At 41.4% G+C, this 25,679-nt stretch overlaps 2 protein-coding genes across 3 annotated transcripts in view; both read right to left on the bottom strand.

Annotated features, from left to right (window-relative positions):
• Positions 1 to 7,638, bottom strand: part of LOC118388406 (MAP kinase-activated protein kinase 2) — a 41,434-nt gene extending 33,796 nt beyond the window's left edge. Inside the window, exon 1 of the mRNA XM_035777453.2 lies at positions 6,846 to 7,638. Within this exon, the coding sequence (XP_035633346.1) occupies positions 6,846 to 7,142 (297 nt within the window). The 5' untranslated portion in view covers positions 7,143 to 7,638. The remainder of the gene's footprint in view (positions 1 to 6,845) is intronic.
• Positions 7,639 to 8,207: 569 nt separating this feature from the next.
• Positions 8,208 to 25,679, bottom strand: part of dnah1 (dynein, axonemal, heavy chain 1) — a 71,430-nt gene continuing 53,958 nt past the window's right edge. For both annotated transcript variants that reach the window (XM_035777451.2, XM_052526705.1), the window contains 21 exons: positions 21,819 to 21,950; positions 21,527 to 21,652; positions 21,277 to 21,396; positions 20,826 to 20,975; positions 20,571 to 20,731; positions 20,251 to 20,476; positions 19,859 to 20,054; positions 19,468 to 19,619; positions 19,178 to 19,374; positions 18,419 to 18,563; positions 17,945 to 18,103; positions 17,433 to 17,564; positions 17,141 to 17,311; positions 16,846 to 17,025; positions 16,167 to 16,343; positions 15,896 to 16,066; positions 13,884 to 14,014; positions 13,540 to 13,684; positions 11,081 to 11,287; positions 10,623 to 10,857; positions 8,208 to 10,252 (listed from right to left, as the gene is read on the bottom strand). In XM_035777451.2, coding sequence (XP_035633344.1) covers positions 10,131 to 10,252; positions 10,623 to 10,857; positions 11,081 to 11,287; positions 13,540 to 13,684; positions 13,884 to 14,014; positions 15,896 to 16,066; positions 16,167 to 16,343; positions 16,846 to 17,025; positions 17,141 to 17,311; positions 17,433 to 17,564; positions 17,945 to 18,103; positions 18,419 to 18,563; positions 19,178 to 19,374; positions 19,468 to 19,619; positions 19,859 to 20,054; positions 20,251 to 20,476; positions 20,571 to 20,731; positions 20,826 to 20,975; positions 21,277 to 21,396; positions 21,527 to 21,652; positions 21,819 to 21,950 — 3,435 coding nt within the window. In that variant the 3' untranslated portion in view covers positions 8,208 to 10,130. The remainder of the gene's footprint in view (positions 10,253 to 10,622; positions 10,858 to 11,080; positions 11,288 to 13,539; positions 13,685 to 13,883; positions 14,015 to 15,895; positions 16,067 to 16,166; positions 16,344 to 16,845; positions 17,026 to 17,140; positions 17,312 to 17,432; positions 17,565 to 17,944; positions 18,104 to 18,418; positions 18,564 to 19,177; positions 19,375 to 19,467; positions 19,620 to 19,858; positions 20,055 to 20,250; positions 20,477 to 20,570; positions 20,732 to 20,825; positions 20,976 to 21,276; positions 21,397 to 21,526; positions 21,653 to 21,818; positions 21,951 to 25,679) is intronic.

The following is a 25,679-nucleotide window of genomic DNA, read 5'->3' as shown; positions in this document are numbered from 1 at the left end:
TGTTCAATGCCATTACAGTATCCATTGACTTAGGACTCAAATTGCAGTTTCTATGCCTTTTAGGCTTGTATTCTGATAAATGAGGGAGTAAGACCAGTCTGAATGAGTGGACCCTGCCGTGTCACAGAGCTTTTTCATGCGCAATCCCGAGAGTGTGCCTTTCTTGTTTACCTTTTATATTGACAACGTTATTGTCCGGTTGATTATTTAGGCTAAAAACAACCTGAGGATTGAATATAAACATCGTTTGACATGTTTCTATGAACTTTACGGACACAATTAGCATTTTTTTTTTGTCTGCCTGTTTTGACTGCGTTTGAGCCTGTGGATTACTGAAGAAAACACGCAAACAAAACGGAGGTTTTTTGATATAAAGAGACTTTTTTCGAACAAAAGGAACATTTATTGAGTAAATAAATGTCTTCTGAGTGCAAACATATGAAGATCATCAAAGGTAAGGGATTAATTTTATTTTAATTTTATCTCTATTTCTGACTTGTGTAACTCTTCTACTTGGCTGGTTTGTAATGATTTGTCCGTTGGGCTATGTTCTCAAATAATCGTAAGGTATTATTTAAAGCATTTTTCAAATCTGACACCGTGGTTGGATTCACATGAAGTTAATCTTTAAACCTATGTAAAATAGGTTTTGTTTTCTGAATTTTTATAATTAGTATTTCTGTATTTGAATTTGGCGCTCTGCAATCTCACTGGATGTTGGCCAGGTGGGACGCTAGCATCCCACTTACCCTAGAGAGGTTAATAGGATGTCGGTGGGCGGAGCAGGGAGCATCGTCAGCAGAATTGGACACGCCTGTGCTCGGGTGTGTCCCGGGGATAAATACACCTTTCTCCCATAGATTGAGGAGACTCTCTCCATGCAGACACACTTGGATTTGGGTTGTGGCATCTTTTTGTTAATTAGTTTTGGCACCTCTCAAAACCCCTCATTATTAACATCTATTAACACATCCACTCACTCACACACACCATTGTTAAATGGATATAGTTTACTTTATTTAATGAATATGCTTGTTTAATCTCCGCATTGTCTTCCTCTTTGTTATGGGCTACGAGCCGGTTCGTAACAATAGCCTTTGTCACACCCTGATCTGGTTCACCTGTCCTTGTGATTGTCTCCACCCCCTCCAGGTGTCGCGTGTTATCCCCAATGTATATATCCCTGTGTTTCCTGTCTCTCTGTGCGAGTTCGTCTTGTTTGCCAAGTCAAGCAGCGTATTTCCTTGCTCCTATTTTTCCTAGTCTCTGTTTGTTTCTAGTCCTCCTGGTTTCGACCCTTGCCTGTCCTGACTCCGAACCCGCCTGCCTGACCACTCTGCCTGTTCTGACTACCAGCCTGCCTATCCCCTTGTACTGTTTTGGACTTGGATCTGGTTTCTGACCCCTGCCTGGCCTGACCTCGAGACTGCCTATCTTCTGCTACTGTTTGGACTTTGACCTGGTTAACAAACTCTCACCAGTCGCCAACCTGCCTTTTCCTACTCCCTTTATTATAATAAATATCGGAGCTTACCATCTGCCTCCTGTGTCAACATTTGTGTCTCGTTATGTGCCTTTATAGCCTTGTTATTGTTATTTTATTGTGTTTATTATTTTCCAGCAAATTGTTCATACTTTTTATCTCTGCATTGTTGGGAAAGGGCTCATAAGTAAGCATTTCACTGTAAAGTCTAAACCTGTTGTAACGAATTTGATTTAAGACACACAAAGTTGAGTGAGTTAATCCTCAAATGGACTCATTTCTAATGTGAGGTGACATCATCTGGGCCCTCTGCAGACACTATGGGCCCTAAGAGCACACCTGTCCCTGATTCCCCTCTCAACCAATCAGCCCCTTCTCTGCTGAGGCCCCGGCAGTGAGACAGGCTTAATCTGGTTTAATCTACCCAGCCCCTTCCTAACAGAGCTTTGTGTCCTGATATCCATTAAAGAATCTCATATTTTCAATTCATAGACCTTTTCACACACACTGGTACAACATCAAAGCTTTACACGTTGATGTAAATGATGAAGTTTAGAAACTGTTCAAGGTTGAGGGCAGTCTGGATATCGATCTGTGTATCTCAGTAACAGTTTGTCTAACATACCTTTCGCTTTATAAGTGCTCTATTCAAGACAGCGTGATAAATGTAAAGTTAATTTCTGACATATGCAGCAGTTACCGTGAATGCAGTCTCCACTAACTCGGGAACATTGCCTTTACATGGATATCACGCTGTAACATTGAATTACCACCGTATGGATTGAATAGAGCCCTAAGTCTCTATTCAACCAATAAAGTGAAGAAAATAGAGTAAACGAGTAAGTAGCTAGGGAGTGTAAAGAACCACTAACTCCAGGAATTTAAAAAAGAATAACCTAACACGTACACTAAGTGTACAAAACATTAGGAACACCTTCCGACTGTTGCGTTGCACCCCCTTTTCCCCTCAGAACATCCTCAATTCATTCAACAGACTTTACAATGTGTTGAACGCGTTCTACAAGGATGTGGGCCCATATTGACTCCAATTGTTCCCACAGTTGTGTCAAGTTGGCTGGATGTCCATTGGGTGGTGGACCATTCTTGATACATACAGAACACTGTTGAGCGTGAAACCCAGCAGTGTTGCAGTTCTTGACACACTCAAACCAGTGCGCCTGGCACCTACTACCATACACCGTTCAAAGACACTTAAATCTTTTGTCTTGCCCATTCACACTCTGAATGGCACGCATACATAATCCATGTCTCAATTGTCTAAAGGCTTACAAATCCTTCTTCAACCTGTCTCCTCACCTTCCTCTACACTGACTGAAGTGGATTTAACAACTGATGATAAGGGATCATAGCTTTTACTTGGATTCACCTGGTCCGTCTGTCATGGAACGAGTAGTTTTCCTAATGTTTCGTAGACTCAGTGTATACTGAAGGCCTTATGAATGTTAAAATGAAGAGATACTGCTGATATTAGATTAGTAACATATGACACTGACGAGAAAATAAGATCCCACTTGAAACAAAATGTAGCTAAATCTTTGCAAATATATTGTAATAACATATATTGTAGGCTACACAGGTAGACATTGTTACATTGTACTAATATAGTACTTCATAGTAATACCTCTTTGAGGTATGTAGTCAGATATAATCCTGAAATATACATTCACATGAACAGTACGTTTAATCTATAATACAGATCATCCCGCCATCCCTCTCTGACTGATTAACTGTTTTTATTGGCATGGCTGACTTTCCTGAGGCTGGGGGCACTGTTCCGGTTAGTAGGTTCCCTCTGCTACACACTACAGATTCTCAGATCACTTTCATGTGAACCGAAAGCATAGTAATTTAAGTGGGACACAGATGGACCACAACCCTGCTAACCCTGCCAAGAAGGAAAAGCCCTGTCAATGGCTTATAATATAAGAAGAACAACCACAAAATGAACAGAAGCTGAAGAAACTGAACAGTGAGCTAAAAACAGATAGATGCAAAACATTACAATGAAATTAATCTAAAAACTATTTGAAAGAAGAAGAGCTTGGCTATGAAGAGAGTGCAGTAAAAGTTTGGTTGGAAGAAATGGGAGTTCCAGAATGGAACATTCACCTGCCAAATAGAGGTTCTAATGGAACATACAGCAAATTGAATCTCAGGAGTTCCTTCATGGAACAACACAGGGTATTTTCATGCTAGACACTGATTCTTAGAGCTGGCAGCCAGGCAAGTCCAAGACGAGAGAACCCTGATCGCTTTCATTGAATTAGATTAAAAGGTCTAGTAGAGTGGATTAAACCCATCCATTACACTTAGCACTCAGGAGTGGACTTAATTAATAAGTGACTGAGCTTGACAGCCCTTCAACCCCATGCTTCGTTCTCTCTATGCCTGTTTGTCATGTATTATTAAAAACAAAGGGGAAATCGAGTTGTAAATTACCAGCAGTGTCAATGTGATTCTTTATGCACAAGGCTCACCCAGGCAACTGAAGGTTTAATAACTACTGTATACACAGAGGCTGGTTTCTGTACAATCACAAAAACCACCACACACCTGCCAGAATATTTTCCAATCCACGTCACACTTTGTGTTTTATTTGGCATTCAGTGGGTGGTGGTGTCCCTGCAATCAATATTTTATTTATTTCAATTTCTCTCGCTCTCCAGCCTTAAACAAGCTTGTAAATGAGGTCAGAGTGAGGGCCGATGTAGGGCAGCTTTGCCCTGTGACTCCATGGATAGTTCCTGGTTACTGTGACCTGGTCGTCACTAGTTACCACAGCCACAAAGTCATAAACTCTGCCTATTTCTACAATTTATCATCTTAAAATCTGATTTTAAACCTAACCCTAACCTTATCCCTAACCTTAACTACACTGCTGTGATCAGGCACCTGGTGAGACACCCAGCTGTGATTACAATGAAATGGCTAAACAACACTAGACTGGATGATGCGACTCACATGGTACACAGCAGAGGGGGAGCAGTGACACACTGGTCTGGACAGGAGTCCATTGTGAATGCAGTATTCACACAGAAATGGGCTGAGCTTGGATTCGTTCTCTATAAAAAATAAATAATCCTGGGAGGTTAATACTTTATGCTGTTTGGATTTGAAAATCCAACCGTTGTATTGGAAGGGGACGGTGCTTAGGGGGCTGTGTGTGGTTGTCCATGTGGGTGTGAGTGAGAGACAGAAGAAAACCAATCAGTAAAAAGGGACATCCCATTAATTATCAACAGATCGTGCCGACAATATCACAATAGCCTTTCCAGACTCTGAAGTCAGGAGGACTTTGAGTTAGGTGTCAGCCAGACTATAACAACACAACTTCTTACCTGCAATAGGCAACTATAGCAGACAATGTCAGGCAGCAGGCCAATATAACGTAATCCAATTTAACATGCTCAGTACTAATTATCCACAGCATCCACTTGACAAATGGTGTTTTCCCGACTAATTGCACTCTGCAGTATTTTGTCTCAAACTCTGAAAACTCTAAAAACTGAATGTGATTGACAAGATTGACTTGAATTCAGGACCATTTCCGACACATAAGACTCTGCTCCCCTGTAAAATGACTTTCTCTCTTCTGTTCTCCTCTCTCTCTGTTCTCTGATTCTGTACTCTATCCAATCATTTTGTCCTGACCCCACCCCCCTCTTGTCCTGTGTGTGTGTGCCTCTGTGTCCCTGGTTTGGGGATTCTGATCTGGCTGAACCGCCGTGGACAGTAAATCGCTCCCTCTGTAGCCCTGTACTGGCGGTGACAGCTTTCCATTGCTTGACCAGAACAACGTCTGTGTGTGTCACGTGTGTATGTGTTCCTAATATTCCTAGGACTCTACATTGCATTTTCAGTACACTGTTTATAAACACCACATATTTATTTATATACCATATTATTGAAATAGCTCACGCTACCTACCACTGTACATATCATTCTTAGTATATCTTGTGTAAATTCATGTGGTGCATATACGTATAGATTCAGTAGTGGAAAAATTGTCATACGTGAGTAAAAGTAAAGATACCTTAATAGAAAATGACTCAAGTAAAAGTGAAAGTCATCCAGTAAAATCCTACTTAATTAAGTAAAAGTCTAAAAGTATTTGGTTTTAAATATACTTGAGTATCAAAAGTAAATGTAATTGCTAAAATATACTTGAGTTTCAAAAGCAAAATTATTTAGCAAACGAGGCACCATTGTATTTTTTATTTATGGATAGCCAGGGGCATGCTCCAACCCTCACACATGATTTACAAACAAAGCATGTGTTTAGTGAGTCTGCCAGATCAGAGGCAGTAGGGATGACCAGGGATGTTCTCTTAATAAGTGTGTGAATTTGACACATTTCCTGTCCTTCTAAGCATTCAAAATGGAACAAGTACTTTTGCGTGTCAGAAAAAGTATATTATTTTCTTTAGGAATGTAGTAAAGTATAAAGATGTAAAAAATATTGTACGTTCAAGTATTTTTACTTAAGTACTTTACATCACTGTATAGATTGCATTTGAATTACTGCAACAGTGCTACTTGGCTTGTTAATTGAATTAGTTTCATCATTTTTTAGTTTTTCCTTCTTTTTTATATTATTTGTGTATTTTACTGCATTGTTAGGAGCTAGTAACAAGCTTTCCATTGCACCCGCTATAACATCTGCTAAACTGTGTACATGACTAATAAACTTTGATTTGAGGTATGAGATGAGAAAACTTTAATTCCACCAGCTCTGGGGCAAAACCTAGGCGTTTAGCTCAGCAGGATAACAGTATCTTGCATCATGCCAATGATGTTGGTTCTATTTGGTCAGATCACACGTTTGTTGCCTCTCAACCAGAATAGTGTATGTAACATGCAAAGCACACATGTGCAAATCAAAACCAGAGTACCACATTTGTTCTGAGCCTCAGCACATTGCATTTTCCCCCATGCCCATCTTCCAGGTGCATAGTCAGCACCGGAACGGATACCCTACGCAAGGGTCATATGCCACTGCCAGCACACGCACACCGTAAAAAAAACATAGATATGTAGAAGATACATTACACACACACATGGATACTGGTACACCACACTCAAACACACGTTAATTGCTGTGCTATTACACCATCATGGCCTTTCCTTGCTTTTCCTCAATAGAAGATGTATGTAGAATGTCATTAGTTTGAAGAGGCAGAGAGAAATCTAATAAAAATATACTCAAAAGGTCAAAGTTCTTAGTTTTTCTAGATGATTTGATCAAGACTAGGGATATATTATGCAAGATCCCAATATTACCAAATGGCATCAGGACTCAAACTCTGAGCAACAGGCTATTTCCACAGGTAGGTGGTATTACCTTCAGTGCGCACTTCTCCCCAGTCTTCTTATTGGTGCATTCCAGAACCTTCCCATTGATCCCCAACCCAAGGACCTGACTGGAGATCTTATACTCGTCTGTCACCGCGTTACGCTTTATCTCCAATTTTGGGAAAACGGGCATAGGGAATTGCGTGGAATTCGTGTCTTCCTGTGCAGCCGGCGCCGCGTTGTCAGTGCAGTCTGGTTCGGTTTGAGGTTCTGATGTGGTGTCAAGTTTTGGCTCAGCCTTCGGCGATTCAGAAGGTTGCTCCTTACCGTTACCATTTTGTAGCATGGTCACACAGATGTGTCTGTGAGTGGTCACCTAGGATTTTTTTTAAACTGACCTCAAAAGGCTAATATGACTTTGAAAGTGAAATGACGCGAATGTCCCGTAATTTACCCTAAGCAGAAATGACTCCTTGACACCGCTAAGGGCGCGCATTCGGTGTTCACTTTCTCCTGGACAGTTCCTGTGTGCCTCGGGATGTTTAAAACATTGAAAAGACAATAGCCAACGAGTTAATAGTCCCACGATTAAAAAGGTTTTGTACGAAAACTTTTCTAAAATAAAATGGAAAATACTTTACGGTATATACACAACAGCAGCCTATTGATCTTCTTCAACCAAACATTAAATTCAAGTTCAATACAATAATCCTGCATATCCGCAGGGTAAAAAAACAAACAATAAACATGTCCACATTTGAATAGGCTAGAGTAGAAAATTTGTCATTCTTGTCAGATGCCTTCAGTTAAACTGGCCTCGTAACTTTCCAACGTCCTTTTGTCACATGGGCTAATGACTGAGGGGAGTTTGCGTAAGCATTACCCTCTACTCAAGTCATTTCTCAACAGGCTCCCTCTTAAAGGAGCAGTACATTTTGTCGGCAAATAAGTAGTCTGTAATAGGAAAGCTAGGCCTGACAGGGTAGAATTGAATGGAATTAAATAAATAAAAATATATACCCTAGACTAACTGCAATCTGTCAGAGTAGATGGTAATTTGTGTTTTAAAATGTATCTGCTTTTAAACAAACTCTCCTTCAAGCATGCACAAGTGTGTCAACATTTTGAAGGAAACATCCCAGGTAAGTGACTTGAATACAAAGTGCTTAATATAACCCAGGCTTAAACCCTCCCCAAATGCAACAATTAATGAGTGACAAGAAAAAAACTGATGATCAAGAGAGATGGAGAGAGAAACAGATATATAGAGAGAAGGGTGAGAGTAAAGAAAGAGGGATGGACATCCTTGAAAACTGAAGCAGGCCACATCACCTGCTTAGCTAAACTGTCATTCTGGCAGTCATTGTAAACACATAATCCAACTTAAATAGTATGACGGTATAGCTTAATCTGACATCTTGAGAGTATATAATTTATTGCAGAGACTAAATATAGACTGAACTAAACTTTGCATACAGTCTTAAAGTGCATTGAATAAACGGTGTGCCTTACTGGTTCATCAGTTTAAATATTATCGGATTATAGTGGAGGAAACTGCTTTATTGCTCTCCTCTTCCAAAATAGCACAACTAAAATAAACTTCACTGCGGTTGGCAATGTACAATGCCTTCAGAAAGTATTCACACCTGCTGACTTTTTCCACATTTGTGTTACAGCCTGGATTTAAAATTAATTCAATGTAGATTTTTGTGTCATTGGCTTACACACAATACCACATAATGTCATAGTATAATTATGTTTTTTGACATATTTACTAATTCATTTTAAATGAAAAGCTTAAATGTCTTGAGTCAATAAATATTCAACCACTTTGTTATGGTAAGCCTAAATAAATTCAGGAATAAAAAGGTGCTTAAAAAGTCACATAATAAGTTGCATGGACTCACTCTGTGTGCAATAATAGTGTTTAAAATGATTTATGAATGACTACCTAATCTCTGTACCCCACACATACAATTATCTGTAAGGTCCTTAAAAGTCGAGCAGTGAATTTAAAACACAGATTCAACCACAAAGACCAGGGAGGTTTTCCAATGCCTCGCGAAGAAGGGCACCTATTGATAGATGGGTAAAAAATATGCAGGCATTGAATATCCCTTTGAGCCTAGTAAAGTTATGAATTACACTTCGGAAGGCGTATCAATACACCCAGTTACTACAAAGATACAGGCTTCCTTCCTAACTCAGTTGCCAGAGAGGAAGGAAACCGCTCAGGGATTTCACCATGAGGCCAATGGTGCCTTTAAAACAGTTAGAGTTTAATGGCTTTGAAAGGAGAAAACTGAGGATGGATCAACAACATTGTAGGTCCTCCACAATACTAACCTAATTGAAAGAGTGCAAAGAAGGAAGCCTGTACAGAATAAAAATATTCCAAAACATGCATCCGGTTTGCAACAAGGCATTAATAATGCAAAAAATGTGTCAAAGTAATTAACTTTGGGGCAAATCCAATACAACACATTATTGAGTAACACTCTCTATATTTTCAAGCATAATGGTATATGCATCATGTTAAGGGTATGCTTGTAATCATTAAGGACTGGGGAGTTTTACAGGATAAAAAAGAAATGGAATGGCTAAGCACAGGCAAAATCCTAGAGGAAAACCAGCCTCAGTCTGCTTTCCACCAGACAATGGGAGATGAATTCACCATTCAGCAGATCAATAACCTAAATCACAAAGACAAATCTACACTGGAGTTGCTCACTCAGAAGACAGTGAATGTTTCTGAGTGGCTGACTTACAGTTTTGATTTAAATCTACTTCAAAATCTATGAAAAGACCTGAAAATGGTTGTTTTAGCAATGATCAACAACAATTTGACAGAGCTTGAAGAATGTTGAAAAAAATAAATGGGCAAATGTTGCACTATCCCAGTGTGAAAGGCTCTTAAGAGACTTACCCAGAAAGACTCATAGCTGTAATCGCTGCCAAAAATGCTTCTACAAAGTGTTGACTCAGGGGTGTGAATACTTGTGTAACTGAGATATCTGTATTTAATTTTCAATACATTTTAAAAAATGTCTAAAAACATGTTTTCCCTTTGTCGTTATGGGGTATTGTGTGTAGATGGGTGAGACAAAATGTCAATTTAATACATTTTGAATTCAGGCAGTAACACAACAAAATGTGGAATAAGTCAAGGGGTATGAATACTTTCTGAAGGCACTGTAGAAACATACAAACATTCCCCCTCAGTAAAAATGTGCATCCTGCCAGGAAAGTCCAGTTTGTTTGATTTTGATGTTTTTGTTGTGTATGTAGTAAGCGAAAGGGAAACTGTGTGTGTGTGTGTGTGTGTTGATTGTGTTTAGTAGTCCAGTGCACAGATGAGGGCCACTCCCTGTTTGATCCAGTATCTCTGGGTGGTGTGTGTGGGCAGCTCCACAGCGATCACGTAGTTAGTAGAGTGACCTGTCGTAGACAGAGTTCCTATAGAGAAAACACAGAGCTGCAGTCAGGACCAGACTCAAACTACTATACTCCCTTTTATGCTGATTAAGGTAAATCATGGTGATCTCATCTGTCAACAAACTGTAATAGTCCCTGGAAGCTGACGATGGAAAATACATAGCTACAGTATGAAGCATTTCGTTATTAGACACCGGGTCTATTTTGGGCATGTAATAAACCACCTAAAAGAAGCACACGGGCTAATACACTATTACACAGACAGACACACTAATATAAGGATATGCAATCAAACACCAGCACACACACAAACACTGTTGGAGCCAGATCCTTGTACATGAGTGTATATAGTAGGTGCAGTATTGGCCTGTTGTATTGCTCAGGCACTGACCGGCACGTGTGAGGGTCTTGTAGATGGGGCAGATGTAAACTCCTGAAGTGGGTGGTTTGCGGTTGGGCTCAGGAACCATCCAGATGACAGCCATCTCAGTGTAGAGCTCTTTGGGCCGGGACTCAGTGAGCAGGCCTACCTTGGCGTCCCAGCGCGCCCCCTCCAGGAACAAGCCGTGGATGTAGCAACCCATCTCAGGCCTCTCCTTCAGCGCAGAGGCAGACTCCCTCATCACCTGGGATGGGACATAAAGGAGAAGGCACAGATGTCATTAAGTTCAAGGATGTCATCAAAAACTTCCAACGTAGAAATCGGCCAAGTAATACCCAATCAAAATAAGTAATCCATTTTCCAACAGGGTTAATTGCTCACTATAAATGTAACCTCCAATATTAAATACATTCACATTTGGGGAGGAGGGAAGAGAGGAAGGGAATGAGAGTGTGCTGCTATCTCACCCTGAAGTCAAAGCCAATGGTATCTATGGAGACCACGGAGCGGCGGGCAAAGTTCTGCAGTGTTCCTGTGAGGAAAGCCTGGGGGAAGAAGAAGCCACTGATCCAGAAAACAGGTGGGACACCGTCAGAGATCCAGCCATGTAAGAACTTGATCCTCTGGAGCAGGTCAGACACCCAGGAGGCCAGGGGTTTCAAAGAGGGGTAGGCCTGGTGGAAGACAGGGAGAGACAGAGGGAATACTTCATGAGTGGCCCCGTGGGGGTTTTCACAAAAGGAAAAGTGTAGAGTGATTTCAGTGTGTTTCATAGATGGGGTAAAGAGGTCAATCGAACTTGACCACAACAATGGAATTACCATGGAAAGGGCTGGGGGAAACAGTCATGGGGGAAAGATTCTGAATCTCCTCATAGAGTACCACAGTATGAGTCATAATACCCATTAAATCTAGCGGCCAAACAAGGAAATGGTTCCAATAATTTTTCCACCATAAGTTTTTCCCATAGGGGTTTTTAGAAACACTTAAAATAAGGGCTGTGTTTCATGTAGGCTTACCCTGGCATGACATTGTGATAACCGTGTAAGTCTTTCTACGACAAGGTGACTTTTATCAATATATTCGCTTGTATTTACCCCTTAAAAATGAAATGCTAATTAGCTACTAATGTGGCTATCAAATAACTACAAATGTCACGATGATCTGGACAAGACTGCTAAATGACTTAAATGTAAATGTAAGACCGCCAAATCGAGGCAAAGGTAAGAATCTCTGGATGAACTACCTAATGTTAGCTACATTTAGGAATGAATAAATTGCCTACATTTCTTTAAATGGATAATTCTGTGAACTGTCTTGTGCAAGTTTTAAATTGAAACAATAACTGTTAGCAAAGGTGTCTGCTAGATATGATGTGCAGGAGCTTGCAGGGATTTGTAGTCTTGCATGATGTCTACTTTGATGCTAATTAGCATTTTTGAATCTGAGAGTTAATAGAGCCGAATATATTTATAAAAGTCACGTTGTCCGAGAGATTTACATGGTTATTAAAAAACGTCACGCCAGGATAAGTGTACACGAAACACAGCCCTTACTTTAAGTGTTTATAAAATTCCCTATGGGAAAACTGAATGGTGGAAAAAGGATTGTAACAATTTCCTTATTTGACTGCTAGGTTTTATGGGTATTATGACACCTGCACTGTGGGGCTCTATTGCCCCCCAGCAAAGTTTGTCTATATTTAGGCTATTGTTTATATGTGTATTTCACAATATGTTGAGGTAAAAATCTGAGTATAATGCTTATATAGATGTCATCCCTAACACATGTTCATGTCATGGTTACCAATCAACTGCATTACAGTTAAACACGACTTTGACTACCATCAACGATTTCTGTAAGCTAGATATGTTTTTTAAATGTTTAATTTAACCTTTATTTTACTAGAGAAATCAGTTAAAGAACAAATTCTTATTTTCAATGACGGCCTAGGAACAGTGGGTTAACTGCCTGTTCAGGGTCAGAACGACAGATTTGTACCTTGTCAGCTCGGGGATTTGAACTTGCAACCTTTCGGTTACTAGTCCAACGCTCTAACCACTAGGCTAACCCTGCCGCCCCAATATGCTAACCAGCTTAGCATTTACCAGTCACTATTTTTAAATCTGAAAAGGGACAACTTCTACATGTCATACAGCGAAAACAGCCAAATCGGACTTAAGTAAGCACATTGTAGGCCTGTTACAATACATAAATCATGACGGATTTGACGATTATTCACTTTTTTAGATCAGATTTGTGGAATGTGCGCCAATCTTCCATTGACTCCTTGATCGCATCTATTTGGGATAGCCACAGGTTCGTTGACTAGTGGTTTCCATTTGCGCGCTGTGCCTCGGTCACGCGCCAGTAAAGACTAGAACGATTTGTGAGTCTATTTGTGACTTTGCATTTTTTCGTGTTTCTTTTATTGTGTTGAAGGGGATCCCCATCTAAAGTATCTATGAGCGCTCTGAGGTGTTAAACTAAACCCTGGTACCAGGTCTGTGCTAATTAGATGAGTGTGTATATACAGTAGCTGTGATTGATTTAGTGATTCAAAAGGGGTTGATAACTGTTGGTGTATACCATGTTTTCAACTTGCGTTGTTTATTGAAACTGAATTGACATGTTTTCCTTTTAATAATCATTCATAACCATCGGTTGTTTGTGATTATTATTTTGCATAGTTCAAGGGGTATCTAATTGTTGTGTATTTCAATACTGTGTGTGCATATTATATTTCCTACTAGGTTAGGCTCAACCCAGTCCACAAACTAATTTTCACATGCCGCCTGCTTACATAGTTTATTATTGCCACACACCTAGATACTAGGTTCAAACTTATATTAACTCAGGTCCCTCAGCATAGAGGACTACAATAATGTAACTCTAAATATGTTCATGTATATGTTCCTGTAAATACCTTGGCCTGCCACATGTCAGGGACTTTGTTGATGAATAGGCTGTTGGCCATAAGCTCCAGTTCTGATGACATCACCACTAAGCCCTTCAGAGCCTTCACAATATCACTGAGGCTCTGGGATATGACCACTAACAACCGGTTATACCTGAGAGAGAAGGGTGGGTGGAGAGGGATAGGAGAAAGAAAGAGATACTCAGGAGAATGTTGACTATAGAAGAGCTCTCTGAAACGGAATATTGTGATGGTAACTGGAACTGTCTTGAAGTTAATGGTGGGAGAAACAGATATGGCACTAGACTGAATGTTAGAGACTTCAGCAGTGGTTTTTGACAGGACTAGGTTACCTGATGACCTCCTGGATCAGGACTGTGTTCATGGACTCCTCATACTGGACTGGGTACTTAGTCATCACCTCCTGAACACTGATAGGCTGGGGGACCTTCTCAACAATGCCTGCCACTATCTCCTCTACAATCTACAGGGAAAAAAACAAGATCCATTACCAGCCCAGCCTGAATTCCTTCAAACATACAACACACAATCACTCAACACAACCCCACCACACTTTCTGAAGGTACAGGTTCATACCCCTTGACTTATTCCACATTTTGTTGCGTTAAAGCCTGAATTCAAAATGGATGAAATGTATTGTTTTTCCTCACCCATCTACACACAATACCCCATAATGACAAAGTGAAAACAAGTTTTTATACATTTTTGCAAATGTATTGCAAATAAAATACAGAAAAATTGCATTTACATACAGTATTCACACCCTGGGTCAATACATTTTAGAATCACTTTTGGCAGCAATCTCTGGGTAAGTCTTTCTGGGTAAGTCTCTATGGGCTTTGCAGACCTGGATTGTACAATATTTGTACATTATTATTATTATTTAAAAAAATATTCAAGCTCCCTCAAGTTGGTTGTTGATCATAGATTTTCAAGCCGATTTAAGTCAAAACTGTAACTAGGACACTCAGGAATATTCAATGTCATCTTGGTAAGCAACTTCAGTGTATAGTTGTGTTTTAGGTTATTGTCCTGCTGAAAGGTGAATTTGTCTCCCTGTGTCCGTTGGAAAGCAGACTGGACCAGGTTTCCCTCTAGGATTTTGCTTAGCTCTATTCAGTTTCTTTTTATTAAAAAAAATTCCCCAGTCCTTGCCGATGGGACAAGCATACCCGTAACATTTACATTTAAGTCATTTAGCAGTAACATGATGCAGCCACCACCATGCTTGAAAATATGAAAACTGTTACTGTGATGTGTTGTGTTGGATTTGCCCCATACAAAACGCTTTGTATTCAGGACATAAAGTTCATTTCTTTGCCATTTGTTTTGCAGTTTTAATTTACTGCCTTATTGCAAACAGAATGATGTTTTGGAATATTTGTATTGTGTACAGGCTTACTTCTTTTCACTCTGTCATTTAGGTTAGTATTGTGGAGTAACTACAATGTTGTTGATCCATCCTCAGTTTTCTCCTATCACAACCATTAAACTCTGTAACTCCTTTAACGTCATCATTGGCCTTATGGTGAAATCCCTGAGCGGTTTCCTTCCTCTCCGACTACTGAGTTAGGAAGGAAGCCTGCATCTTTGTAGTGACTGGGTGTATTGATACCCCATCCAAAGTATAATTAATAACTTCACCATGCTCAAAGGGATATTTAATGTCTGTTGTTTTTTTAACCAATCTACCAATAGGTGCCCTTCTTGGCGAGGTATTGGAAAACCTACCTGGTCATTGTGGTTGAATCTGTGTTTTAAATTCACTGCTCGACTAAGGGACCTGACAGATAAATTGTATGTGTGGGTAACAGAGATCAGGGAATCATTCAGACATCATGCTAAACACTAATATTGCACACAGAGTGAATTCATGTAACTTATTATGTGACTTGTTAACCACATTTTTACTCCTGAAGTTATTTAGGCTTGCCATAAAAAGGGGGTTGAATACTTATTGACTCAAGAACATTTCAGATGTAATTTTTTTTTATACATGTCTATAAACATAATTCCAGCTTGACATTATGGGTGTGTAGAACAGTGACACAACATCTCAATGTAATCTATTTTAAGCTCAGGCTGTAACACAACAACATTTGGGAAAAGTCAAGGGGTGTGAATACTTTCTGAAGGCATTGTATGTTAGCATGTCAACAGAATGGTACCTTGAGTATTACCTATGAGCTTTCGTTAACAAGTCTAACAGCTAAGGAGGCTAGAGTAAGAGTTGTATAAGCAACAAATATAAGTAAGACTAGCTGCTGACATGACACCAGATAGGACAAAACAGAGTTTCAGCGAGAGTAGACACAGGAGAGGACACACACAGTACACACAGTACCTCTTCTCTGGCCTTGCCCCCGCTGGCTGCTGCTTTAGGCTGGAGCTGCACCACGGCTCCCAGCAGGGCAAAAGCCTCGTTCTGGGCAAAGCTGATGTTAGCATTGTCATGGAGACCAAAGATCTCAGGTGTGTCATTGATGGGAAGGCCACGGATGTACGCCAGGTAGCCCTGAGAGACAAGCAAAACGCATATTAGTGGTTGATGGTTGGGAATTAACCAGTGTTTATTAATGCTTAATCAGACCAAACTAACCGTCTCCTTCTCTGACCTTGATGTCGAGCTCAGTGTCGATCTGCCTGTAGACTCCGGAGGCGGAGTAGGCGTAGTCGGCACCAAGCACAGCAGGACAGTAGAAGTCCTCCAACACGTTGAGGATGCAGCGGCGGTCCCAGTCATCGGTCACACGACCACCATAGTTGATCTCCCCCGCAGTGTACTTCAGAACCTGGACAGATCGAGTAGAGAACAACGGCATAATCAATCACTTACAGAACACAGGCACATACACGCACCAGAAAAAAAGGACACACTGAAACATAAAAAATGCATAATCTTGCTAGAAGTATTTGTTTCAGCTGATAGTTAAAATATCTGTAACAAGAATTACATTTCAATGACAATAGAAATCAATTTGGAATATTTGCAGTGCATCAGACAGTGGACAAGGACATGTGAAGCTTTACAGGGAGAGAAGAGAGATACGTTTTAGGACTGTAGACAGGAATAGTGGACAGTGGAGAATAGCTAAAATAATGGGACCAGAGATAAAAGGGTAGGAAATTAGAGGAGATAAAAGGGTAAGAAATGAGAGGAGATAAAAGATAAAGGAGGGGAGATGAAAAGAGAAATACTAAAGGAAAAGCTAGAAGAGAAGGAAGCTAGGAGAGAAAGAGAGAGAGAGAGAGAGAGAGAGAGAGAGAGAGAGAGAGAGAGAGATTCTTCCCCACCTTGTAGGGGATGTCCTGGTACTCATCCAGGAACATCTTGAGCTGGCTGATACAGATGCGGAGGTCACCGTCAGTGAACTCATATGGGATGTTGAACCCCAGTGGGCCGAACTTTCTGCGCTCAATGGCATTACCGTGGAACAGACACAGAGACAGGAGCAGGGACTTAAGCTCTGCAGCCTGGAGGAGAGGAGGAACAGGGGACAACGTTAGACGAGGGGTCTGGGTATGTAGTTTTCCACTTGAATTACACAATACAGTACACAGTATAGTATGGGAGTGAGAGAAGCCAGACCCTGGTGCAGGTAGTGATGAAGTCATCATTCAGGCTTAGGTAGGTCTTCAACAGGTTGGCCTTGATGCCTCTGGGAGGCTCGATGGTCATCTTAGAGCCATTCTGCAGAATAGACACGGGGAACTTGTTGCTGGGCAGGCTGGTGAGCCACAGACGGAAATCCCGGTGTACCTAAAGAGGAGTGAATAGGGTGTTGGCAGGTTTAAGAGTGACAAAGGTTTCTACATCTCGCTTTACTGTATAGCTTAAGTTGTGTGTTTGTGTGGATATGTATTCTTCTAGGTGAGCCCACCTTATCTGGGTCAATGTTCTCAATGAGTCTCTCCATGGAGGGCATCCAGCTGGGTGCCAGGTGACAATTCTGGAAGAAGACCCACTTGCCCCTCTCCATGGCACTGTGCATCATTGCCTCAGCCCAGGGACCCTGACACACAACCACAACACACAGAACCAGTTGCACAGAGGTCTCAAGATGATACCAATACTGTAGATTTCACAAGGCTTAGGTTCAAACATAATGACTTTGAGCCTGGGCTTAATTCTGTCTGTCTCAGTTATTTCTCAGACTGGCTTGCACTCATGGTGATGGTGAATGTAGCACGTCTTTAGAAGGGGATACATACAGGACACAGAGTCCTAGTCCTCTGGATAGAAATAGACTGGTAATTATCACTGAGGTGGGGAGACTAAGCTTTTCTTAGCATGACAAATGAGAGTGACCTCATTGGGAGGACTAATTTCCAGTGGGATGTCCCGTGGGTGGGAGGAGTGAGTTTTCCCAGGCATTCCCCAGGCCCTACTGACCTGCCCCTGGCCCAGGGAGATGGCACTCATCTTCTTGGAGAACTTCATGACATCAGCAAACTTGTAGAGGTCAGCGGCAGGGTCGGTTCCGGGAGATAGGACGAAGATGAGCGGCGTGGAAGGGGACGACTCCTTAAATACAACAGACAGATCTGATGCCTGAGGGAGAAATGGAAGGAAGGAGGGAGGGATGGAAGGAAGGGGGAGGTAGGGAGGAAGGAGAGAGAGATACAGTACAGAACGAGGTATGAGAAACATAAAATAAACAATGAGGTGACCTACATTGGGAAAAACTCTGAGTTTATATTGTAAATATTTAAGCCAAATGACTTTAGAATAAACCTGGTGGTAAAGAGTTTACACTGAGTTGGATACAAGGCAAAACAACATATACCAAAGATGGCATTGACAGTGGCACTGAGGTAAATGCAACTTAGGATGTCTTCACTACCCAGAAAGGCAAAAGTGCAGCACCTGTGGCTCTATAAAGCGCTGGCCCAGATGAGCAGCAACAAAGTCCTGCAGGCCGTGAGTCATGCGGTCAGCTCTCAGGCAGCGCAATATCAACAGCTTCTGGAAAGAGTCCAGTTGGGTATTCCATTCCCCTGGGACTGGCTCCCTAGACACACACGCACACATCCACAGACACCAGTCAGCAGTCAGAGTAGGCGTAATTTGCAGTATCTATTGACACACTGCAAACTATCATGTGTTGTGTCTACACTCTTAAAAAAAAAGGTGCTATCTAGAACCTAAAAGTGTTCTTAAGCTGTCCCCATAGGATGACCCTTTGAAGAACCCTTTATGGTTCCAGGTAGAACCCTTTTGGGTTCAATCTAGAAATCCTTTCAAAAGATGGTTCTACATGGAATCAAAAAGGGTTCTCCTATGGGGACAGCCAAACGAAGAACCCTTTTGGAACCCTTTTTCTAAGAGTGAAGAGTTGGCAGGCACAATATCAGTGGCATGATAATCAGAAGTATCATGGCAAGTGAACAAAACATGAAGCGGACTACATTTCTTGGCTATAGTACACAATAGTTTACATCGGACCATAAAATTGAGTCTGCTTGATGTTTTCTTTTTTGACATTGAAAATTAAGAATTGTGGTATTGCGATACGGGTATCAGGACAACCCTAGCTGTGCTTATAAAAAATGTATCTTCTGTGTTTGTGTGTGTATACAGCACCACTCTGTGAATCTGGAAGAAAGTATTTGTGTGTGTGAAGACCTGTTTGGCTCGCTGCTGTCAAATATCCTCTTGAAGGCCTTCATGTGTTTGGGGAAGCTGTCTGCCAGGCTGTTGAAGGTGGGCAAAGCGCTGAGGCCCAAGATGTCTTGCCAGGCACGCTCAGACAGCCACCTCACTGCAGGGTTGGACAGCTGCTGCTGGGGCATGCCCCCCGCCAGCAGGTACCGCCACTCAGACTGGCAGGTGGAACACAAACAGAGTATGAGCACAGATACACTTTAAAAAACAACAATACAGACCAAACACTAAACACCACCAGTTCCTCCTACCATATCGATCTTGTTCTCATTCATCATGATGCGAGCGCACAGCAGGAAGGCAAACATGAGCTTGTGCTTCTCAAACAGAGAGCGGCACACATTGCTGTACAGGCTGAAGGTGAAGAACTCATTGATGCTGATGATCCTCTGCTCCACCGTGTCTGGGAGGGACACACAGGGACAACACAATGGGAAAAGAGTTTGTTAAGGGGGTTGGATATATTCATGCTACCTTTGTTGCTTAATGATACATGCTACAGAAAAGTGTTTGGCCACGATTTTTACATTGCTGTGATAGCAGTTAAGCATTCAGTTGTGAAAGGGTTGTCCTAAAATGTGTACAAATACAGTATGTGTATGTGTATGTGTGTGTGTGAGTGTGTATGTGAGTTCTCTTTACCTGCCCTCTCGGAGTTGGCAATGCCCGACATGAAGATGCCCAAAAACCACTCCAGGGAGTACTGGTACATGGGGTCCACGTTGGAAAGGTCCGATACGCAGAAGAAGAGGATCTGAGTACGCACAGCCACAGGGACATACTCCAGACGAGTGGCATCAATGTCCCGCTCTGTCTCCTCAGCCACCATCACTTTGGCCTGACAATGACATTAGCCTTTGTATGGTCATAGTGCCACATCAACGACTCAACAGTTGATTGAACAGTAACAGTATGTTCTTCGCAAAGGGGCAGAGTTAAAAATACACTTGGAAATAACATGTGAAAGCCTTATTTTGGGAAATCCAAAGGGGTCAAGTTGAAGTGTGGTGGTTACACTGCTCCCCATGTCTGACCTGGATCTCTCCGGCCTTGATCTTGGAGGCTCCCAGCACCCGTATGAGTTCCTCATCGTCCACAGGGTTTCCCTCTGAGGAGCTGAGGCGGAAAAGGATCTGGTCTTCTATCTCCTTCAGCTCCTGCTTCATACGAGCATTACTCACTATCAGCTGGTTCTTAGCCTCCTCCAGGTCAGGCCTCTCCTCAGCCACCACCCGACCCAGCAGCTGGTCCTCCAGACCACTACACACACACACACACACACAAGTCAGGGTCAGAGGTCAACCGGCCAGGGAGTAGGGGCCAGTGTCTAAGTGAAGGTGGGTGAGCACAATACCTGGGGGACAGGGTGAAGTTGATGAGGGTAACCTTCGTGGAGATCTCAGGGGAGTAGTGTGGGTTGGGTAGCTTGGTGGTGATGTACATTTTGAAGTCATCGTGGTAGGGAATGACAGCGTCTCCCAGCTTCAGAACTGTGCTGCCCTGCTGCTTGAACGTCTGAGGGCGACAACAAGCAACAACTGCAATGAGTTGACTTTATTGTGTGTTGACTGAGTGTCGTATCGACGTGCTATGTGCCCTAGGTAAGGACCTGTCGCAGTAGGACGGGTTCTAGAGCAGGGTCTAGTTCCTCTCCGATGTTCTCCAGTAAGCAAGGCTTCCCGAAGCGGATGGCATTTTCCAGACTACGCAGGAAGTCCCGGTCACTCAGCTTCATCACGTCCAATCCATTGTCACGCTCCTGAGAGGAAGAAGGAAGTAGGGTTCAACCATCATGTCTAACCAACAACTTCTGCATATACATAGGAAATATGACCATATCCCCTTTTAAATACAGGTGTCTCATTACATACAGATGCTGAAAAAAACACATTTACTTACACAATGTAAAGCAGGACATTTTGGTTCTCTCTATTTTCTAAAGATACTATCTAAAGCTGTGCAGTAATGGTTGTGGATAATGAGAGTATTAGCTCTATGGCTCCCTCTGTGGACTATGTTTGGAATCAGACCAGTACACAGGAATCACTGAATATTCTCACCATGTTTTTGACCCACTTGTTGGCCTGTCCCTGTGGGTCAATGAAAAGAGCCCAGCGCTGAGAGTACTGTGTTATCACACCATTTTCCACCGACAGGGTATCCTTAGGCAGCCCTGTGATCTATACACACACACGCACACAATGGGATATTGGGATTATTTTACATTGCTATATTATTTGATACCCCAGGTCAGTCTGATATAGGATATTATGTTCTATCTGTGCTAGTAGTGTTGTGAGGGGTTCTGACCTGCCAGGAGCGGATCTTGACCTTGTCCCCTAGAGTGCTGATGAGGTTGGGCTCCTCTGTGTGGGGCACCCCCTGCTCTTTAAATCCACGCAGCCACTCATCTGCCATGGAGGCCCGGTACTCTCCCTGGCAAGGTCATATACAGACAGCACACCAAATCAACACAATGGTCATCCATGGGTCATTCTCTCCACAAAATACCTAAAAGCACTACTTACTGTACAAAACTCTCACTAATACGACAGCATAACACATACATGTAACAGTAGCACAACAACAGAGCAGCACCCACAGTAAAGGGTCCCAGGTAGGCCACATATCCTGCTGCTAGCAGCACGTCTCCTGACACGTTATTAACCATGTACTCCAGGTGCTGCACGGTCTCCCTCCAACGCACCTTCTCATCCGCTAGCCCTCCAATCAGCTGGAGAGACACACAACACACTCATATCATCAGCACCCACAGACACAGCAGACAACACTGAGTTATGTCTGATGTAAATAAATAGGGCATTGCAGAAATTACAATGGAAGGGGGGTAATTTTGGAAATGTACCAGTAATCTTTTTTTTTTTTAACTTCCAAGGATTTGAGGTCATTTTAATAACATATAAAAATATATAAAATATTATATTTTTGATGTGGAAAATAGAATCACAAAGCTGTGAAACATTATACTAAGTATAACCCATCAACAAATTTTATTTTTTACCTTTACCAGTGCCTGTTCCTAGGCGGTCATCTCGAAACCAACTCACGTTTGAATTCAGTCATGGCCGCTAGCATTTCTTAACAAACCAAACGAGGCCAAATCAGGAAGTGGAGTCGCCCATGAAATACTGTTTGTCAACATATCTTTGTTGCAAATGTTGCAGGGCCAAACTGGTGGCAGTTGTGAAATAAGTCAATAGTTGGAATAGTTCATTGCAATTACATTCGAAGTAATTTAATGTTTTTTCATTAATTAGGCTATTTTGCAGTGCTTTGAGCCGGATCATGTCAGAAAAGGAACAGTCAACTCTCCGTTTTGGACTGTTTCGTTACGTAACCTATATGCCAGGATCCAGTACTTCTCGAGGCATGAAAAAAAAAATCACTGTTTGAAATGTAAAGATTAAAATAAATGTGGTCAGAGTTCATTTGAGTTGCCTCCTCTGTAATTCTGCTGCCCCCTAAAACAAGTAAATGTGAAAATGTTTTTTTAGACCGTGCCTGATATTGTAGAGGCTTTTGGCACGAGCGCTTTGGCCATCGCCGGTGAGTGAGCTGTGCATCATTGGGTGAGTCAGTGAAAGTGGAAAGCTTTTTTAGGACTATAATTTCCTCCTCATATTGTACCTAGGCCTAGGATATTCATGGATTCAAGACAAGGTTGTTTTTAATTTATCTCATATTCTCAGTTAGTCCATGTAAAAGGCAACTGTCATTTCAATCATTTTTGCACTATTAAAAAAAGATTCTGCCTCAGTCGGCAGCCATGTAAAATGGCATAGAATTGCATGAAATGTGTTTATAACAGGCCAATTTGTTCCTCTGCAAGTGCCTCTACCTACTATACTGCTCTATGCCACTACACAAATATGATGATATGCATGCAATGTTTTGTTATAAAGGCGATTCTTTTAATGTGTTCCGGTACCTCAGAGCTCCTCAGGTCACCCTCCTCTAGTGCTAACTTTTTGTTTCCGGCACCTCCCAATTTACAAATTAAGTACTGCTACTTTCTTTTGAACCATATGTTCTACCTACCAGAAAATCATGGACAACATGGACACAGATATAAAGGGAAAAATATATATATATACAGTTGAAGTCGGAAGTTTAGATACACTTAGGTTGGAGTCATTAAAACTCGTTTTTCAACCACTCCATAAGTTTATTGTTAAACTATAGTTTGGCAAGTCGGCTAGGAGATCTACTTTGTGCATGACACAAGTCATTTTCCCAACAGTTGTTTAAAAACAGATTATTTCACATATAATTCACTGTATCACAATTCCAGTGGGTCAGAAGTTAACATACACTAAGTTGAATGTGCCTTTTAACAGCTTGGAAAATTCCAGAAAATGATATCATGGCTTTAGAATAGAGGTCGACCGACTATGATTTTTCAACGCCGATACCGATATCGGTTATTGGAGGACCAAAAAAGCCGATACCGATTGATCGCCCAATATTTATTTATTTATTTGTAATAATGACAATTACAACAATACTGAATGAACACTTATTTTAACTTAATATAATACATCAATAAAATCAATTTAGCCTCAAGTAAATAATGAAACATTTTCAATTTTATTTAAATAATGCAAAAACAAAGTGTTGGAGAAGAAAGTAAAAGTGCAATATGTGCTATGTAAGAAAGCTAACGTTTCAGTTCCTTGCTCAGAACATGAGAACATATGAAAGCTGGTGGTTCCTTTTAACATGAGTCTTCAATATTCCCAGGTAAGAAGTTTTAGGTTGTAGTTATTATAGGAATTATAGGACTATTTCCCTCTATACCATTTGTATTTCATTAACCTTTGACTATTAGATGTTCTTATAGGCACGTTAGTATTGCCAGTGTAACAGTATAGCTTCCGTCCCTCTTCTCGCTCCTCCCTGGGCTTGAACCAACAACACAGCGACAACAGCCACCATCGAAGCAGCGTTACCCATGCAGAGCAAGGGGAACAACTACTAGAAGGCTCAGAGCGAGTGACGTCTGAAATGCTATTAGCGCGCGCTAACTAGCTAGCCATTTCACTTCGGTTACACCAGCCTCATCTCGGGAGTTGATAGGCTTGAAGTCATATACAGCGCAATGCTTGACGCACAACGAAGAGCTGCTGGCAAAACGCACAAAAGTGCTGTTTGAATTAATGTTTACGCGCCTGCTTCTGCCTACCACCGCTCTGTCAGATACTTAGATACTTGTATGCTCAGTCAGATTATATGCAATGCAGGACACACTAGATAATTTCTAGTAATATCATCAACCATGTGTAGTTAACTAGTGATTATGATTGATTGTTTTTTATAAGATAAGTTTAATGCTAGCTAGCAACTTACCTTGGCTTACTGCATTCGCGTAACAGGCAGTCTCCTTGTGGAGTGCAACGGGAGAGAGGCAGGTCGTTATTGCGTTGGACTGGTTAACTGTAAGGTTGCAAGATTGGATCCCCCGAGCTGACAAGGTGAAAATCTGTCGTCCTGCCCCCGAACGAGGCAGTTAACCCACTAGGCCGTCATTGAAAATAAGAATGTGTTCTTAACTGACTTGCCTAGTTAAATAAAGGTATATAAAAAAAATGTGTGTGTATATATATATATATATATATATACTTTCCACCATAATTTACAAATAAATTCATTAATTTTTTTACTCATTTTGTCTCTCATAGTTGAAGTGAACCTATGATGAAAATTACAGGCCTCTCTCATCTTTTTAAGTGGGAGAACTTGCACAATTGGTGGCTGACTAAATAGTTTTTTGCCCCACTGTATATATATAAAAAAATTGTCAAATCGGCGCCCAAAAATACCGATTTCCGATTGTTATGAAAACTTGAAATCGGCCCCAATTAATCGGCCATTCCGATTAATCGGTCGACCTCTACTTTAGAAGCTTCGGAAAGGCTTATTGACATCATTTGAGTCAATTGGAGGTGTACCTGTGGATGTATTTCAAGGCCTAACTTCAAGCTCAGTGCCTCTTAGCTTGACATCATGGGAAAATCTAAATAAATCCACCAAGACCTCAGAAAAAAATTGTAGACCTCCACAAGTCTGATTCATCCTTGGGAGCAATTTCAAACACCTGATGGTACCATGTTCATCTGTACAAACAATGGTACGCAAGTATAAACACCATGAGACCACGCAGTCATCATACCGCTCAGGAAGGAGACGCGTTCTGTCTCCTAGAGATGAACGAAAAGTGCAAATCAATCCCAGAACAACAGCAAAAGACCTTGTGAAGATGCTGGAGGAAACAGGTACAAAACTATCTATATCCAGAGTAAAACGAGTCCTATATCGACATAACCTGAAAGGCCACTCGGCAAGGAAGAAGCCACTGCTGAAAAACAGCCATAAAAAAGCCAGACTACGGTTTGCAACTGCACATGGGGACAAAGTTCGTACTTTTTGGAGAAATGTCCTCTGG

The sequence above is a fragment of the Oncorhynchus keta genome, chromosome 10 (assembly GCF_023373465.1).
Source record: "Oncorhynchus keta strain PuntledgeMale-10-30-2019 chromosome 10, Oket_V2, whole genome shotgun sequence".
NCBI classification, from domain to species: Eukaryota; Metazoa; Chordata; class Actinopteri; order Salmoniformes; family Salmonidae; genus Oncorhynchus; species Oncorhynchus keta.
Note: the sequence above shows the minus strand (reverse complement) of the source record. Positions and strands in the feature narration are given on the sequence as shown.